A 19,130-nucleotide genomic window follows, 5' to 3' on the forward strand; every position below is an offset into this window, starting at 1 on the left:
CATTCTCTGGGGATCGAATCCTGCATCTGCTGAAGTGTGTGTGTGTGTTTCCTCGGTTGCCTGTTTCATCTTGTGACTTGAATTGCAGCTCAACAACCCTGAGATGGTGGAAGGGCTTGTTCTCATCAACGTCAACCCCTGTGCAGAAGGCTGGATGGACTGGGCAGCCTCCAAGGTGAGGCTGGGGCCCTGGATGGGGCGGGAGGGGTCCTCGCAGGGAGAGGTGTGGGTACACACCCACCATGCCTAAAGACCCCTCCTAACACCACAACACCACCTACTACTCCTCAACCCTGGAAGAAAGCAGGACTCCTCTGCTTTGCTTGAAGAGTAAACTGACTTCAAATAGGGATGTTTGTCATTCAGATTCCACTGGGATGCAGGCCTCCAGTCAGCTCTGATAAGCATAGCCCCGGTTAAGAAGCTTACTCTAGGGACCAAATAGGTGGCAGTCTTCCGCTTAAGAGGCTGGGAATACACAATCAGACAAGATGAAGGCCTTTAACCTCTGGAACTCACATATTTTTGACAAGTAAAGAAGCATACTTTTCCCTTTATTGGGGGGATTAATGGTTTACAACTGACAGTAAATTCAGTAGTTGGTCCATGTATAACATTTCCCAGTTTTCCACTTAACAGTCTAAACCCCCCCCATACACACACTTAGTTCCCTCTCTGCCATCGTGATGTCCCAGGACCTGAACACCCCCCGCCCCCACCCCAGAGTTCTTTACTTTGGTGCAATACACCAAGGGAAATATACTCTTATTTATCTTTCTACAGTTTTGTTTTATCTATTACATAGGAAAGCCAGAGAAAGAGGGACAAGCCAGGGCACCACCCCAGTACATGCTGTGCTGGAGATGGAACCAGGGACTGCAGGTGTGACAGTTCAGTGTTTTACCAGTTGTACTGTTTTCTCAGCCGCGACAAATAGAATTTCAGTGCTGAGCCTGACAGCAGTTAGAATGTCCTCAAAGAGGCTGGGCAGTGGCAGCCCAGCTGAGTCCACACAGTGCCAGGTGCATGGATTCAAGTTCAGGCGCCCCCACTCACCACGGCCTGGCGGAAGCTTCATGATCGGTGAAGCAGAGCTACAGGTGTCTCTCTTTCTCTAGCCCTCTCTTTCTCCCCCCCCAACAATTTCTCTCTGTCTCTTTCAACAACAAAAAGAAGAGAGAGGGAAAGGGAGAGGGAGAGGAAGAGGGAGAGGGAGAGGGAGAGGTGAAGGAAGGAAGGAAGGAAGGAAGGAAGGAAGGAAGGAAGGAAGGAAGAAGGGAGGGAGGGAGGGAAAATGAGTACAGGATGACTTAGAAAGGAAGATGGACCATAGAAAAGGCCAAATGTATACAAATATGAACAGATAGTTGTAGAAATAATAAGTAACGCATATATTCAACCTTAAAGTTAAGAGAACTGCTGTAGCTTCCAATGGAGGAATTAGGGATTCAAAACTCTGCTGTTGAGAACAATACAAAGTTGTACCCCTGTTACCTTGTAATTTTGTGAATCCATATTAAATGACTAATCAAATTTTTAAAAATTGAAAGAAACCTAACTACATAAATAAATATTCACTTAAAAAGCGAGAATGAGTACAAGGAACAGCAAATTTGTCACGCAGGCCCCAAGCCCCAGGCAATAAACCTGGTCGCAATGAGAAAAATAAAATCTGGTGGATGGCACCAAAGTAAAGGACTCTGGGGTGGGGCCAGCAGGGAGGGCTCAGGTCCTGGAACAGGATGGCAGAGGAGGACCTAGTGGGGGTTGAATTGTTATGTGGAAAACTGAGAAATGTTATGCATGTACAAACTATTATATTTTACTGTCAACTGGAAGCCATTAATCCCCCCCCCAATAAAAAAAGAAATGAAGGCAGGATTATAGAAAAAAATAGGGAGCTATATATATATAAAGGGACATAGACATAAATATAGATAGAGAAAAATAGATGTAAAATCAACCCATAGCTCTGCCCTTGGGAGAACTATTGAAGTTTCCACTGGAGGGTGGGGTAGAGACACAGAATTGTAGTGATGGGGATGGTGTGGAAACATAACCCTGTTATCTTATAATTTTGTAAATCATTATTAAATCATTAATAAACATAAAGACAAAAAAAGAATAAAAACAACAGAAAAGAAGATGCTAACTTTATCAAGTTCCTGCTAAGTACCATTTCTATCCTCCATTGCTCTATGTTTGTATGACTTCATTTAACCCTTTAGGTTACTCCAGTGGGAAACCATTTATTTATTTTAATATTTATTTATTCCCTTTTGTTGCCCTTGTTGTTTTACTGCTGTAGCTGTTATTGTTGTTGTTGTTGTTATTGATGTCATCGTTGTTGGATAGGACAGAGAGAAATGGAGAGAGAAGGGGAAGACAGAGAGGGGGAGAGAAAGACAGATCCCTGTAGACCTACTTCACTGCTTGTGAAGCACCACACAGAGGCATGTAATGGCTAAGGAAAGAATCCAGAGTCCCATAGAGTCAGGGATGGGGAGACCTGGGACCAAATGCAGATCTCTCGGGCTCCCTGGACCCAGGACTCTGCATTCTGGCTATGCTTCCTGCTCCCTGCCTCATTCAGCAGGTGTCAGATTCTGGCCTTAATGACACATCAGGTGTGGGGATAGAGAGGGGCAGGACACCTCCCTGCCCTAGGAGAAGGGTCCTATGCTGCCTCGGAAGTTCTGTGCTGGCTGGTGTCTTAGCGTTCCATGTTTACCCTTTAAAAATGATTATTGTGCTTTTTTTCATAAAGGCCCCAGTATCTGCCAAAGAGAGCAGAAATGTTTCCAACTGAAACAGGACAAAGCCTTTCAAGCAGGGGTGATCCCAGCTTCTCATTTTTAAAACTGTGTTTTTGCCAAGTGTGGGGTAGTAGCTCTTAGGGAGAGAAGGTTTGGCGGGGCTGTGCCCTGCCTTGCACCCCCATTCCTGCCTCAGCCCTCAAATTGTGTTCTTTTTTTGGAGCACCCGCCAAGCTTGGGAACCCTCCCCCATTGCTTGCATGGGGCTTAGCAGCAGAATCCATCCCTTCTTTTCTTTCCTTTTCTTTCTTTTTCTTCCCAGAGCACCACTCAGCTCTGGCTTAAGGTGATGCTGGGAGAGGAAACCTGGGACTTTGGAGCCTCAGGTGTGAGAGTCTCTTTGCATAACCATTATGCTTTCTACCCTTGCCCCATCCCTGTTTTGTTGTTTTGTTTTCATTTTCCAGTAAAGAAAGTGACTGGTCTGACAACCAGTCTGTCTCCTGGATGAGTATTCAGAGACAGCCCTCGAGGGCTGGGGACACTGGCCAGTGACTAAGGTGGAGTCCAGGCATGTCTGTGTGTCTGTAATATCATGTTCCTCTCAATCCCAGTTCTGGGAGGAAAAACAGATCACAAGGCGGAGGTATCAAGGCTCTGCTGTGTCGGTCCTGTGTGTCAGACTTTACGACAGACAGGATATCACATCGTTTGTAAAGTCCCTTACCTTAGCCCTGCTGTGAAGTGCCTGGCCTCACGCTGTCAGTGGAGTTATCAGACCCAGAGACCAAGCAGACTGCACGCAGGCTTAGCCCATGACACTCATTCCTGGAGTGCTGGTTGTCTGCTAGCAACTCGTGGGGCCCCCGCTGTATGCCTAGACTTGAAGAGACTGTCGCTATGTACCCAGCAGTTCTGGAGTTCAGTCTGCATGCCTCCCATGTAAGGACTTCCCTCTGCATACCTGGAACTTGTCAGGTCCTCACTGTGTACCTGGCACTCAGCTCCTGCTGTATACCTAACAGTTATGGAGTGTCTTTTGTTTACAGCATTTTTCAGATTTCTCACCATAGAAATGGTGACAAATCTGGAGTTGGGTGGTAGCACAGCAGGTTAAGCACACATGGTGCAAAGCACAAGGACTGGCATAAGGATCCTGGTTCGAACCTCTGGCTCCCCACCTGCAGGGGAGTCGCTTCATAAGTGGTGGAACAGACTTACAGGTGTCTATCTTTCTCTCCTCCTCTCTGTCTTCCCCTCCTCTCTCCATTTCTCTCTGTCCTATCCAACAATGATGCCATCAACAACAATAATAACAAGGGCAACAAAAAGGAAATAAATAATTTTTAAAAGAAACAGTGAAAAAAATCTGTGGAGTTCCATACTTGGACCGAGTCTTATGAATCACTTACCGTGTCACTGAGAGCCCTGGCCATGTCTTTGTTGTTTCTGGGTGTCCTGGTGCAAACCTAGCATGGTCACAGGAGAGATGGCAAGAGGAGAAGATTGTCCTTTGTGAACTCAGTGTATCCTGAGAGAAGGATCTGACTTTTGAGAGGATATCTGGAGGTTGATACAGGAGGAATGACTGGAGGTGCACAGGACCTCGGTGTAGACTAGGATGAGTCTGTTTAGTGTGTTTAGAAGAAATGTAAAGGGTCCCCGCTGGCTAAAGACTTGGAGCCCACTGGTGACCTCACCAATGTGTCTTATTAATTTTATTATTATTTATAAAAAGGAAACACTGACAAAACCATAGGATAAGAGGGGTACAACTCCACACAGTTTCCACCACTAGAACTCCACATCCCACCCCCTCCCTTGATATCTTTTCTATTCTGTATCCTTCTGGGAGTATGGACCCAGGGTCATTATGGGATGCAGAAGGTGAAGGTCTGGTTTCTGTAATTGCCTCCCCGCTGAACATGGGCATTGACAGGTTAATCCATACTCCCAGCCTGCTTCTCTCTTTCCCTAGTGTGGTGGGGTTTTGGGGAATTGGAGCTCCAGGACACATTGGTGGAGTCATCTGTCCAGGGATGTCTGGTTGGCATCATACTAGCATCTGGAACCTGGTGGCTGGAAAGAGAGTTAACATATAAAGGCAAACAGGTTGTTGATTATTCATGGACTTTAAAAGGCTGGAATAGTGCAGATAAAGGGTTGGGGGGGGGTCTCTGTTTTGTAGATAGCTAGTAGACATATTTTAGTTATATTCCAAAGGGCCCTATTCCAAAGGGCCCATGGCTGTACTAGTTTTTTTTTCCCCTAAGCCTGAAATCTGATATGCAGTTGAATCCTAGTTATTGTCTGGGGAGATGATGTCATGGCTGGAAAAAGGACCAGAAAGCTGGATCTGGGAAGAGAGTAGCTCCCAAATATGGGAAAGGTGTATAAATATTGTTGACTGTAAACCCCATCTATTTGATGTGATCTGGGACCCATAGTCAGCTTAGGAACCTATGTGACCTCTGCATCCCTGTAGATCTGAGCTCACATTTTGTGATCATGAGTAGGAACATTCCAAGCTTCTGCAATATCAGGACTCATCTTTCTCAGGCATAGCATAGAGTATGTTGAACCTCACTGCTCCAGAGCCTTGCCACACTAGGGAAAGACAGAGGTAGGCTGGGGGTGTGGATCCACCTGCCAATACTCTTGTTCAGAGGATAAGCACTTACAGAAGCCAAAACTCCCAACTTCTGCAACCCCAAAAGAATTTTAGCCTATACTCTCAGTGGAAGAGAAATGATGGGGGAAGATGACCAGAGGGCTCTGAGCTCCAACTCCATCAGGTCCCAAAGAGAGAAGAGGAAAAAGGGAGGGATATTTGGATGTTAAAATAGGCAGTTCTGTGACTTGGAAAAGGAAGAGAAGATGGGAGCTATAGGGAGGGAAAAAAAAAAAAAGGTCAGGTGTTTGCAAGTGCAGATGATGGTTGTGGAAGTGGTGGCTGGCCTGTGTCTGCAGTCTTGGGTGAGCTGCCGTGACTTGTAGTGGAAGGACTGGGAGTTCTGGAGGTGGGAACAGTGCAGAGTTGGGCCTCTGTTGTCTTGTAGTTTTGTGAATCAATCAATATTAAATAACAGATTTCAAAAATCTAAATCAAAGCAAAACAAAACAAAACAAAAAGAGACTTGGAGCCCCTTGGAAGGTGGAATGCTGGGAGCAAGCTGGCTCTCTTCAGCACAGTTCCTCTGTATCCTGGGTCAAGAGCTCCAAGAGTAAGAAATGAACAGAGACACAGAGCCTACCATACAAGGGCCCCTGGGGTACTGAGTAACTGGGTACTGGGGAGCTCAGCACTGCCTCTTTGTCCTCCAAAACTGTGGCATTTTACTGACTTTGTCACTGTTGTGAGTTCCTGCTTTCTGACTCCACTCCCTGTTTCCTGCAGATCTCTGGATGGACGCAGGCTCTCCCGGACATGGTTGTGTCTCACTTCTTTGGGAAGGTGAGTGGTGTGGCCCAGCGTGTCTGCTTTGTGAATGAGCAGTCTCTGTGCCTAGCACAGTAGCTGTATTCATTAGTACCATTCAGTCGTGTATTCACCTCTTATTCAGCTGCAGGGAATGGATCCAAGGCCTTTGTGTGTGTGACACTGGGACCCAACTTTTTTTTTATTGTTTACTTAGAGGAATGTTGTTTTCAATGGGTTGTGTTGTTTTCACCGGGCTAGCTTCACGGGAGGGTAACAGACGACCAGGGACTCATGGTTGAGCTGTAGGCAGTATCTCTTTATTCATGCAGGACGCAGCACAATCTAAGACGAGCTAAGTTAAACTCAAAGTACAGTACTGTAAAACTCACAATGCTGCCTTTATATATACTTGCGAAGTAGGGTGGAAACAGGATGTGACATAGAGAGGGTGGAGAGAAAAGTGACTGGTGAAAATCAGAGTGTGACAAAGAGGGGGCAGAGCAGGCGAGAATCCTATCACTGAACCAACAATGCCCTGGAGGGAGGGTGGTACTTGTTAACAGTGGTTATGTAAATAGAATAGTGTTAAGCAGGGGGGATTTAAACCAAATGAAACAGAAGGGGTCTCATGCATACCAACAGAGGAAGAGAAGGGAAGAGACAACTGAGAGAGGAGAGACCTGCAGCACTGCTTTACTCTCCCTGGAGCATTTAAAACTAGTTTTATTATCTTTATTTGCTTTATTGGACAGAGATAGACATAAATCAAGAAGGGAGGGAGACAGAGAGACACCTGCAGCACTGCTTTACCACTCGCAAAGCTTTACCCCTGCAGGTGGGGACCGAGGGCTGGAACCTGGGTCCTTGCACATTGTGACGTGTTCATTCAACCAAGTGCACCACCACCCGGCCCCTTCCATGAGGCGTTTCACAACATTAGGGTCTAAATCCAGGGCCTAGAGTGTGGTAAGGCAAATGCCCTACTGGCTGTGCTGTCTCGGCCCTTGATTCTCTCGCTTTGCATGAAACTCTCTTGTAGTGGTGATTGTTGCTAGGAGTTAGAGCCTCATTCGTGCAGTTTCATAGCTCCTGGGCTGATTTTGTCATTCCTGCAGACAGGCAGACTTACATACAGAAAAAACCCAACGTATTGAGCTTTCCCCAGAGCCCTGGCCCTCCCGTATGATGCTGAGGATGAGAACCTGGGTAACAAACATGGCAGGGCATACAGCTACCCAGCGAGCTATCAATCCAGCCCCCATAAGGCACTTCTTAAGAACAACTTCATCCAAGGAGAGTAGGCTGCAGACATTCACAGGGACGTCCACGCGTGAGATCCTCACTGGTGTCAAGACAAAGTCCCCATGTCCCTTGGCCATCCTCCCCATCCTCGTGTGACCTTTGAGTCTCTGAGCTGCTTCACAGGTTAGTCTGCATTCCCCAGACTAGATTTTTATATCAATAAATGACTCATAGGCTACATACTCTGCTACCCGGTTGTCACTGGGTCTTTACTGCTCCAGGATAAGTTTTTTTGTTTGTCTGTTTTGCTTTTTTGTTTGTTTGTTTTCCAGTGAGACAGAGAGAAAGACATCAGAACACTGATGCTTCTTTCAGGACCAGGGTGTCTTTTAGAAATTATTATTGTTGGGGCCAGGTGGTGGCGCACCTGGTGAAGCGCACACATTACAGTGTGCAAGAACTCAGGTTCGAGCCCCTGGTCCCCACCTGCAAGGAGAGAGCTTCACAAGCGGTGAAACAGGTCTTCAGGTGTTTCTCTGTCTCTTTCCCTCTGTATCTACCCCCCCAAAATTTCTTTCTGTTTCTACCCAATAAAAAAAGTTTTTTAAAAAAATTATTATTTTGAGAGAGGGAGAGAGAGAGAGAGAGAGAGAGAGAGAGACCACAGCACCAAATCTCCCTTCAGTGCAGTGGGGGCCAGGCTCAACCCTGGGTGTCCTATGTGGTAGAGCATTGCACTATCCAAATGAGATGTTTTACTGGCTCTTGACTCTGTGCTCTTCAAAACCCACTGGCTTCTCTTGCTGGATGGGGTATTTAGAACCACTCCCCCCCACATCGGTGGGTATATAGCCCATGTTCACCCCTCTGCAGTGCTGACCGGTGCCCAAGGCAGGAATGGCCCACGGTTTGGTTATTAAGTCACCCCTTGATGCACATCTGGGTAACTTCCTACTTGGGGAAAGTACAAATGAAACTCGTGACCAGCAGATGTGTGGTAGTTGCTGCGTATCAGGCGTGCTTTGTCTTTAATATTTATTTATAAAATGGAAACACTGACAAGACCATAGGATTAGAGGGGTACAATTCCCACCACCAGAACTCCATATCCCATTCCCTCCCCTGATAGCTTTCCTACTCTTTATCCCTCTGGGAGTATGCACCCAGGGTTGTTGTGGGATGCAGAAGGTGGAAGGTCTGGCTTCTGTAATTGCTTCCCCACTGAATGCAGGTCGATCCATACTCCCAGTCTGCCTCTCTCTTTCTCTAGTGGGGAAGGTCTCTGGGGAAGCAGAGCTCCAGGACACATTGGTGGGGTTGTCTGTCCAAGGAAGTCTGGTTGGCATCATGGTAGTATCTGGAACCTGGTGGCTGAAAAAGAGAGTTACTATGCAGGTGACCTAAGTTATTATCTGGGGGGATGCTGTCATAGTTGGAAAAAAGACCATAAAGCTGGATCAGGGAAGAGAGTAGCTCCCAAATATGGGGACAGTGTATCAATATTGTTAACTGAAACTCTGAATCAACAGGTCTGTGGTAGTTATAGTTTATCAGGCTCGCTTTTAAGGACTTAAGAAGAATGAACTTGGAGTCCAGGCAGTGGTGCACCCAGTTAAGTGCACATAGTAAGAAATAATTGCATGTAGTGCTAAGTGCAAGGACCCCTGCAAGGATCCAGGTTCGAGCCCCAGCTCCCCACCTGCAGTGGGGATGCTTCAAAAGCAGTGAAGCAAGTGTGCAGATGTCTATCTTTCTCTCTCCCTCCCTATCTCCTCTCCTCTTTCAATTTTTTTCTATCCTATCAAATAAAATGGAAAAAGTGGATGCTGGGAGCAGAGAATCTGTAGTACCGGCACTGAGCTCCAGCGATAACACTAAAGGTAAAATTAATTAATTTAAAATGTATGATCTCACAGCCTGGAAGGTGACATCATGAACAGAGCATTGGAGTTAGCAATGTGAGGTCCTGAGTTTGATCCATGTGCTCAAGTGATGCTCTGGTTCTCTCTCTCTCTCTCTCTCTTGCATGTTATTGAATAAAATGAGTCTTAAAAGAAGGATGTAATAATAATATTAGTAATAGTAGTAATAGTAATAGTAGTGGGGCCAGTGACAGAGCTCACTTGGATAGTGTGTTGCTTTGACATGTGTGTAATCCAGGTTCAAGCCTGACCCCTCACTACACCACAGGAAGCTTAAGTGCTGTGGTCCTTGCACTCTCTATGCCTCTCTGTACCTCTCTTAGAAAAAGAATAAATAGGAACTCATGAAATTCTGTGATCCTGGAAAGTATACTATTGAAGTCCCAGTTTATTAAGGAAACAGAGACGAGGGAGGGTGAGAGCTGTGTGTGAAGTCTCACAGGCAGGGAGGGTGAGGGCTGGAACCTGTGACTGGCTCCCAGTGGGTCCCTGGAAGCAGGACATGACTGTGTCACCTTGTCAGTGCCTGGCTGTCAGGCGGCCACTCTGCACTTACTTGCCCGCTGAGGGTGGCCCTGGCAGCATACTGTGCTGGGAGTGTGTGGTTCTGCCCTGATCAGCCCTGAGTTCAGTCCCCTGACTGAGGTTTTCTGTCTTCAGTGAAGGTCTCCAGACCATGGGGGGATGTGCTGGGGGCTCTGGCACAAGCCCAGAGTCTGAACCATCATATGGTCACTCAGCTTGAGGTGATGTCTCTGTTTGCTGTGTGCAGCCCACTCCCAGCTGTCTGCTCCCGAACTAAAGAACGTTACCCACTGTGGTGTGATGCTAAGGCTACCCTGGGGATCCAGATGCTGCACTGGGGGTGGTTATGTGTGTGTGTTGTGTTTGGTGCTCAAGTCCATTTCCCGTGACTGCTGCAACTGGGGCTATGTCTGCATGGTGTAAGGCAGCATGGTGTAAGGCAGCACACCCGGATGTCTCCAAAGCTGGAGGCTGGCCGGAGCTCTGGGCTCAATAGGGGACCCGCTGCACACTCTCCGGACGCTCCGGCAAAGGATCCGCCCTGTTATTTCTGACTTCCGATGTTGTCGGCCTCTTCGGCTTATCAATAGCTTCTGCCTCTTTCTTTGCATGGCCTCCTCTCCATCTGTTTCTAATCCCCCTCTGCAGTTCCTGAATGACACTTGTCACTGAACTGAAGAGAAAGACCACAGCCTCAGGGTGTGTGTGTTCCCATGCACACTGTCCAGGTTCAAGACCAGACACCACCTGAAGATGCTGTGGCGTCAGAGAAAGCTCCAGTAGTCTGTTTCTCTCTCTATCTCTATCTAAATGAAAAAAAAAAAAGTGGCTTGAAGCAGTGGCATTACACATACACCACAAACAAAGAAACACTAATGATTGAATTTATAACTAATTGAGATCATTCAGAATTATCCCATCTCAAGATTTTTACGGAGATCTGTAAAAAAATAAAATAAAATAAAATCCAAGGAAGTTATGTTTTAGGGGCCAGGAGGTGGCATATCTGACTAAGCACACACACTACAATGCACAAGGACTCAGGTTCAAGCCCCCCCCCCCCGTCCCCACCTGCAGCAGGAAAGCTTCATGAGTGATGAACTAGGGCTACAGGCGTCTCTCTGTCTCTCTCCCTCTCTGTCTCCGCTCTCAATTACTCTCTGTCTCTATCCAATAATAAACAAATTAAAATGCTTTAAAAAAAGACAACACATTTAAAAAATTGTGAGTTATGTTTCACAGGGTCCATGTGTTTTTCTGTTGGATCCCACCCCATTCAGCTCACTCTAGTCTGAACTTGAGAAGAGGGAAATAACTAAAATGGGGGCCAGGTGGTGGCACACCTGGGTAAGTTCACGAAGTACTAAGTGCAAGGCTCCGGGTTCCAGCCCCTTGTTCTTTGCCTGCAGGGAGGACATTTCACAAGTAGCGAAGCAGGTCTGCAGGGCCCATCTTTCTCCCCCTCTCTATCTCCCCCTCCTCTCTCAATTTCTCTCTGTCCTGTCCACTAAAATGGAAAACATGGCCACCAGGAGCAGTGGATTTATATTGCTGACACTGAGCCCCAGCGTTAACCCTAGAGACAAAAGAAAAAATAGAGGCAGTGTCTGTATTTTGGAGGGAGTGTGTTAGATACAGGACAGGAGTCTGACCTCATTGTCCCCAGCCCAGCGTTAGGGGTGACAGCTAATGTCTTTAAGTTGTATCCTGAGCTAAGCTGTCAGTGCAACTCTTCAGAATCCTCTTCCCCCTGGTTTTCCTCTGACTCACTAGTTGACCTCTGTTGAGGGACAGAACTCTGACAGCTCAGCTCAGGCTTGATATGGTTCCCCTGAACTCCCTGCCAGCCCAGTGTCACTGATCGCATCAGGCCACCTGCAGCAGCTGCCATGGTCTAAGTGAGAGACAGTGATCACCTGCCTTGTTTGTCTGCTTTGTGTCTCATTCAGAAAGGCAGCGGGGAGGGTGCAGGTGGATCCAGCCCTCGGGAACTGCCACAGTGGTTCTTTCCGGCAGGGTCCTATTGCATGAGTTCGGTTTTTTATTTTGTTTTGTTTCTTCAGCATGAGCCACTTCTTTCAACTTTTCCTATTTAAAAAAAATGTATCAGCATTAACATTTGCATGGATTTTCACTGTTTTCAAAAGTGTGTATGTGTGTGTGTGTGTGTGTGTGTGTGTGTGTAATTTGTTAAATCCTGCAGTTTGATAACCTAGAGAAGATGATTCCCCCACTTTTGGGTGGGGAGAAACTGAGGCTCAAGGGTCTTGCTCCACAAGCGATGAAGCAGGTCTTCAAGTGTCTCTCTTTCTCCCTGTCTCCCCCTCCTCAATTTCTCCCTGTCCTATCCAATAAAATGGAAAGCATATTTTTTAAAAAGGGAAAACAACAACTAGGAGCAGTGGATTTGCAGTGCTGGCACTGGAGCCCAGCAGCTAGAGGCAAAACAAGAGGTGAAAGTGCTGCCCATGTGAGTAGCAGTGAGGGGCCACGCTGAGGCCCGGGGGGGGGGGGGGGGGGGACGACTTCCTGTCAGCTCTCCAGGGGCTCTGAGTAGAGGGGCTGGACCTTGCTCTCACGGGTTCAAGGTCCTTCATATGACCGGCTGATAGGCAGCCACCAGTCCGCATCAGGCTAGCGGCTTCTGCCCTCCCTGGTGGGTTTCTAGTCTCCATACTAGTCTGTGACTCAGCTGTCACACAGACTTCACCATGTATCTGAATAAGCTGGAGAAGAAAAGAGAGTGTACATCAACACCATTGCCACCACCAAAGGACTCTTTGGGTTCCCCCTCCCCCGTGAAGCCAAACATCCACCCTCACCCTCCACCCAGAGATTTTTTACTTCAGTGCCCGACTCCAGACTCAGTCAGATCCTGCTTTGAGTTTCCCTTTCTGTCCTTCTTTCTCAACTTCTCTTCATGACCAGGATCACCCCATACTCGTCTTTGTCTTTCTGACTTAGCTCACTTAACATAGTTCCTTCTAGCTCCATCCAAGGTGGGTTCTTTGTTTTTCATAGCTGCGTAGTATTCCATTATGGAAATAAACCACAACTTTCTCAGCCATAACTTGTCTCAGTGCAGGAGGAGATGCAGAACAACGTGGAGGTGGTCCACACCTACCGCCAGCACATCATCAACGACATGAACCCCGGCAACCTGCACCTGTTCATCAATGCCTACAACAGGTAGCGGCACTGCTGGGCCACACGCCCATTATTCGTCGGCTCCATCTGTGGGTCCCGGATGCAAGGGGAGGGACACAGAGGGAGAGAAGGCCCAACCTTCTGAGCAACAGACCAGCAGGACTGGTAATGCAGCCCTGAAGCAGACAATCGCGAGCTGACCAAACCCACAATGGCCGCTTATAGTCTAAAGGGTTTGAAATGAGGAATCAGGTCCAAGTTTCAAAGGGTTTGGTTTTGGTGATTGAATAGAGGACTCAAAGCCGGGGATAAAGTGAACTCCGAGAGATTCGAGGCTGGAGAGCATTGAGGAGGCTGAGCAGTGGGCAGTGGCACCTTACACAGGGGCCCAGGGAATGCAGAGACTCTCTGTGGTGAGAAGCATGACTTCACTTCTTGAAAACAAGGGTGGGGAGGCACAGTGAGGCCACAGTTAAAGTGGCTATATTTAAAGACATCTACGCATGCTCCAAAAACCTGTGTGTGTGGGGGTCTTAAAGAATTGATTTTGTACTTAGTTTGTAGGAACACCCAAAGTCAGCACCTTCAGAATATAGCCCTGTGCAAGGACTCTCCCTGGGCAGGGTCAGCAGAAGCTAACAGTGTGTGTGTGTGTGTGTGTGTGTGTGTGTGTGTGTGTGTGTGTTTGTGTGTGTGTGTGTGTGTGTTTCCTGCAGTCGTCGGGACCTGGAGATCGAGCGGCCGATGCCGGGAACCCACACAGTCACCCTACAGTGAGTTGCTCTCTCTTCCTCACTATTTCCCCTGCTCCTACTTGCTGGCAGGACCTTCTCTCTGAGTTCAGCAGGACTGTGGACTTGGAGCAGGACCCCACAGCGAGCAGGAACTAGGAGGATTCTGTTCAGAAACTGGGCACTAGGCAACCTCACACACCTGCTCCTTGTGTAGGTAGATGTTCAGTTCTGAGGGACCCCAGGCTAAGCTGGCATCTCCCCTCTCAGGGTGGGAGATATGGCCACATTTTGGACAGTTTATTAAGCCCCTGTCCTGTGTTCAACGCCGTGTGAGGTTGTGTTTCCTCAAGCTTAGAGATAAATAGACACAGGACCCACTCTAAAGGACTTGATCAAAATAGGAGGAAAGGCCACCAGTGGTCATAATTGTATTCTAGTAGTGACAGTGCCTTTTGGGGCATCTTGAGTGAACCATATTATTTGATGCCTCAACTCGGTACCTACCCGTCCCTTTCTTGGGCATGCCATTTTTATCTCTGTCTTCATCTTTGGCAAACCCTTCCTTGAGGAGGATGTGCAAAGCTTTAAAATAATAGCATCGAGACCCACAAAGACTCAGGCTGAAATTCATACTGAGATGTAAAGGACTGCTCACCACCAATCCATGGTGTCTTAAGAACAAAGCAGAGGACCTAGAGAGAATACCATGGAAACAGTGAAGGAAGGTGACAGGTGGTGGTGCACCCAGCTGAGTGCATGTCACCATGTGCAAGGATCCTGGTTCAAAGCCCTGGTCCCCACCTGCAAGGGGCAAGCTTCATGAGCCGTGAAGCAGGGCTGCAGGAGTCTCTCTTTCCCCCTCCTTCTCTCCCTCCCTCTACCCTCTCAATTTACCTCTGTTCTGTCACTTAAAAGAAAAGAAAAAATGGCCACTAGCAGCGTTGAACTCATCATGCAGGTACCTTGTCCTAGCAATAACTCTGACATCAATTTGAGAGAGAGAGCACAAAGGGTAATGGGGAGACTAAAAGTAATGTTCATTTGAGACTTTTTTAATGTTCTTTTAAAAAAATATACATGTTACCATGTGCAAAGACCCAGGTTCAAGCCCCCCCCTCCGGTCTCCACTTGGAGGGGGAAAGCTTCACGAGCGGTGAAGCAGGGCTGCAGTTGTCTCTGTCTCTTTCCTTCTCTATCCCCCCATTGCTTTCGATTTCTGGCTGCTTCTATCCAATAAATAAATAAAGATAGTAAAGAATGGGGGCAAAGTTTAAAAAATATTATCTTTATTGGGTAGAGACAGCCAGAAATCAAGAGGGAAAGGTGACAGATATCTGCAGCACTGCTTCACCACTTGCAAAGCTTTCCCTCTACAGGTGAGGACCAGGAACTCGAACCCAGGTCCTTGCACATTGTAACATGTGCACTCAACCGGGCACGCCACCACCCAGTCACCAAACAAGTTTCATTTGAAACCTGCATTCCCTCAAACCTGGAACTGTGAGACTCTTGAAATGGACCCTGCACTGAGTCCTGCTACTCTCCTTGCCCTCAGGTGCCCTTCCCTGTTGGTGGTTGGGGACAATTCTCCTGCTGTGGACGCAGTGGTAAGTTGGAGTCGGTCTCGGCACTCTGGTCTGTTTCTCAGTCCTCTCTGAGGACTTTGCATGGAGTCTTCCTGGCTAACTTTCTCAGCGCCAGGGATGTCTTGTAAGTGCTGTGCTGGGCCAAAGGCAGAGAACTTTCTTTGGTGACAGTCAGCCCTGGTTGCTTGGCAGTCAGTTGTCTGTCTGTCTCCTCTGCCAGGCTTCCCACCCTCCCATCTACTTCACATTGGCTTCCTTCTTTGGGTGTGACTGTCACTCAGCTTCCTGGCCAAGAGCCTCTTCTCCCATCTGGGAATCAGATGCATCTCTCAGGCCTGGCTGGTGCCTGGCTGTCTATCAGGGCAGAGGCAGGGCTCTGACCAGGCTTTGTGGCTCACTGCACCCTCGTTCTCACCTATGATGCTCACTGCAAAGACAAAGCAAAGATGCTACTTTTCCAGTGTCCCCAGGTCTGGGGACAGGGGAAACCTGGAGGCTATGGAACAGAGCCCTAAAGTGGTGATGCGACGTGTGCAGTTGACCCAGCCCACAGAAGGATCTTCTGGCCTTTCTTGAAAGGCCCGAGGTCATTGGGATGACTTCCCTGTGACCTAACTCACTCATAAGTATAGGATGCATCAGTAGAGATATATCTTTCACATCAAAGGAGGTGACTGTATTCCTGGAGGCACTCTGAGCTCTCTAGTTTCTGTGTGGGTATTTTGCCCAGTGCTGGATACACACAAGAAGGCTTGTCAAAACCAGATCCCAGGTTGTTGGTGCTACACCCAGAGACTGCCTGGCAGCAGATGGTCAAACAAGCCTGTTCACTCAGTCAATAGCCCCAGAGCAGCTGCTACACTGTTGGTCTGCTTCTAAATTCTGCTTCTAAGACCCCTTCTGTTGCATTGCTTGATACTGTGGTCTATTTACGTAATCATTGTTTTGCCCACACTGGTTTAATCCCCACTGGTTTGCGCTCTTTTTCCACTCTGACCCCTCTCCTAAACACAATCCTGTCCTATATATCTCCTGAGGCGGAAGTGTCAGATGGGAAGAGGATGTATGTAGGATAGGGGATAGGGAGAAGGAAAAAGGCGTGCAAACCAGTGGGGATTAAATGGTGGAAAACAGGGTGTGACTAGGAGAGGGGGCGGAGCAAAAAGAGAGTGTGAACCAGTGGGATTAAACCAGTGCCCTGCAGGCAGGGCAGGTCTCAGGTTCAACAGTGATTATGTAAATAGGCCACATTGTTAAGCAGTGGGGAGCTGGTGTACTGCCCAACACTACACTGCCTCTAATCTTCATGAGGGACACTCGAAGAATGGCCCTCTCCTCCTTATGTCCCTGATAAGACCAAGACTCAAAGGCCACTCAGGTGACTGGATGGCCCAAGGTCACTCAGCAGAAATGGCTGGGCAAGCGTCGGAAGCCATGCGTATTGGCTCTGAAGCCCTTTCTCTTTCTTCTCTGCCTGAGAGGGCACTGCCAGTCCTGATCATGGTGGCAGTGGCAGGGAGCTGTCACTGCCTTGTCTCTAGATAGGAAGCTCACACATCCCATATCCTTCTCCTCACCCCCAGGTGGAGTGCAACTCGAAGTTGGATCCCACGAAAACTACTCTTCTCAAGGTACAGGCAGGATGATGGGGTTGTACGTGTGGTTTGTCTTAGCAAAGCCCTAAGTTTCCTGCAGTTTTGACCTGTGTCCGGTTGACGCACACTAGGTGTTGGAAACCGTATTGGTGCTTTAAAGATGATGGGGTCTCTGCAAAGACGATGGGGTCTCTTTTTTTGGGGGGGGGATCCCAGGAGTCTCAGGCCTCTGATCCTGGTGCTTTGAATGGGGGTGAGTTAGGGTTTCTCCCCAGGGTGGGACCCTGATACTATTTCCCTACAGGCTCTGCTTGTCAGAAGGGGACATGCGTTTCCCAGGGCTGTGGGCAGGTGGGAGACTCTCCGTGTTCACATGTGCGCATGGGGTGTACCTGGAGCCGGGCTGACAGTCTGCGCCATGGTCCTGAGTCACAGTGTCAGAGTCTGTGGCAGCTTCTGTGCAGAATGCCACAGAAAGTCAGAAGCTGTGACCCTTACTCGCTGAGGCCAGATAAACAGGCCTGAGGCATCCAGCTATGTTTGGAAAGACATGGAGCAGGTGGGAAGACAAGGGGGTGAGTTGGGGGCCGGGCAGTGATGCACCCAGTTACGCGCACATAGTACTAAGCGCAAGGACCCATACAAGGATCTATCTATTTTTGTGAACTGTCCTGTTAGGGAAACAAAGTTCTCAATCCAGGTGTTCTATGGGCACAGTTAGCCGTCTTTTCACAGGTGTCTGCACACCGCTCCCGGACCCAGTTGGGGCCACTGCCACACTAGCCCGGTGCCCTCTCGGCCCTCATCCTCACCCCCATGCCGTACGCTCCCTGCGGCAGCCTGCTTCTAGTCCGAGCTTCGCCCGTGTTTTGTGTCAACCCCCCTCGTATTCCTTTCTTTCTCTTTTTCTTCTCGAGGGTTATTATGAATCCACTGCTCCTGGTGGCCCTTTTTTCCTCCCCTCAGCCCTTTCTATTTTATTTGACGAGACTAAGAGAAATCAAAATGAGAAGGAGAATAGCGGGAGAGAGAAAAAGACACTGCAGACCTGCGCCACTGCTCATGAAGTGTCCCCCTTGCAGGTGGGGAGCGGGGCCTAGAACCTAGATTCTTGAGCTGGTCCTTGCACTTTGTACTTTGCGTGCTGAACAGGGGTATGCCTCCGCCTGCCCCCTCCCCCACCTGATTTCTTTAAGTCCCACCTATAGGGGAAATGATCTTGGTATTCATTCATCCTTCTCAAAAGGATAGTTTTAAAAGTAATATTTAGAAAGTGATCAAGAACCTGGCCCACAACAGAGTGTATGGCCAGGAAATCTGTTTAGAACTGCTAAGAACGACTTTATCCATTGCCATCACTTCAGGACAGCCACAAAACACTTGGCATTCTTTAACTTCATTCAGTTCTCATAGGGCCAAGGAAGCGGCCGTCTGATCCTTGTGTCTTAGATGGGAAATGTGAGACCAGGAAGTGATTTCCCGATTAACAGGGTGTATTTGTCTTCTTTTGGTCTGGGCTGTACATCTTTGATCCTGGGTTTTTCTTTACTCTTGGGTCTGGAGTAGCTGTTAGCAGATGCAGTCTCTAATGAATTCTATGGCTTTTAGGACTTTAACGTCTAGATTATATAGATTTACATTAAGCATGTAAAGTCTGCCCATGATAACCAGCTCAAATTTTGAAGAGCGTGTCAATTAGACTGCAGTTATAGTCAGAACAGTGGCTGTTGGCTGTTCAGATTTACAATAGGAACTGCCGGGCTGGAAATAGCTGTGGTATCTTTAAAGGTCATTCCTGTTCGGGGGCCATGTGCCATGTTGGACAGGAGCTGGCTGGAGCCTTGCAAGTGTCTCAGATGCTCTCGGCTTTGGTGTCTGGCTCCAAAATGGGACAGCCACAGCCCCCGCCCAGGGTTCTTGTGGGACACAGTGAAATTATTCAGAATGTAGCCAAGTGACTGATGCGCGACATTGTTGCCAAACAGACACAGTTGAGCTGAACTGTAGAAGCGGCCTCCTTGGGTGAGGCAAGTGCTGTCTCACCTGCAACCCACCCAGCCCCGCCCACAGGATAGGCAGAGGCAGGGCAGCCAGTGGGTTAGTGCACCCCTGGAGCTGTTGCACACACACACACACACACACACACACACACACACACACACACACACACACACAGAGAGAGAGAGAGAGAGAGAGAGAGAC

General features: G+C 48.2%; 1 protein-coding gene across 1 annotated transcript in view; it reads left to right on the top strand.

Annotated features, from left to right (window-relative positions):
- The window catches only part of NDRG1 (N-myc downstream regulated 1), a 60,607-nt gene that overhangs the window by 33,392 nt on the left and 8,085 nt on the right, over nt 1-19,130 (top strand). Inside the window, exons 7-12 of the mRNA XM_007521893.3 lie at nt 89-175; nt 6,154-6,210; nt 12,952-13,055; nt 13,730-13,786; nt 15,303-15,354; nt 16,917-16,964. Coding sequence (XP_007521955.1) covers nt 89-175; nt 6,154-6,210; nt 12,952-13,055; nt 13,730-13,786; nt 15,303-15,354; nt 16,917-16,964 — 405 coding nt within the window. The remainder of the gene's footprint in view (nt 1-88; nt 176-6,153; nt 6,211-12,951; nt 13,056-13,729; nt 13,787-15,302; nt 15,355-16,916; nt 16,965-19,130) is intronic.

Source organism: Erinaceus europaeus, chromosome 1 (assembly GCF_950295315.1).
Source record: "Erinaceus europaeus chromosome 1, mEriEur2.1, whole genome shotgun sequence".
Classification (NCBI taxonomy): Eukaryota; Metazoa; Chordata; class Mammalia; order Eulipotyphla; family Erinaceidae; genus Erinaceus; species Erinaceus europaeus.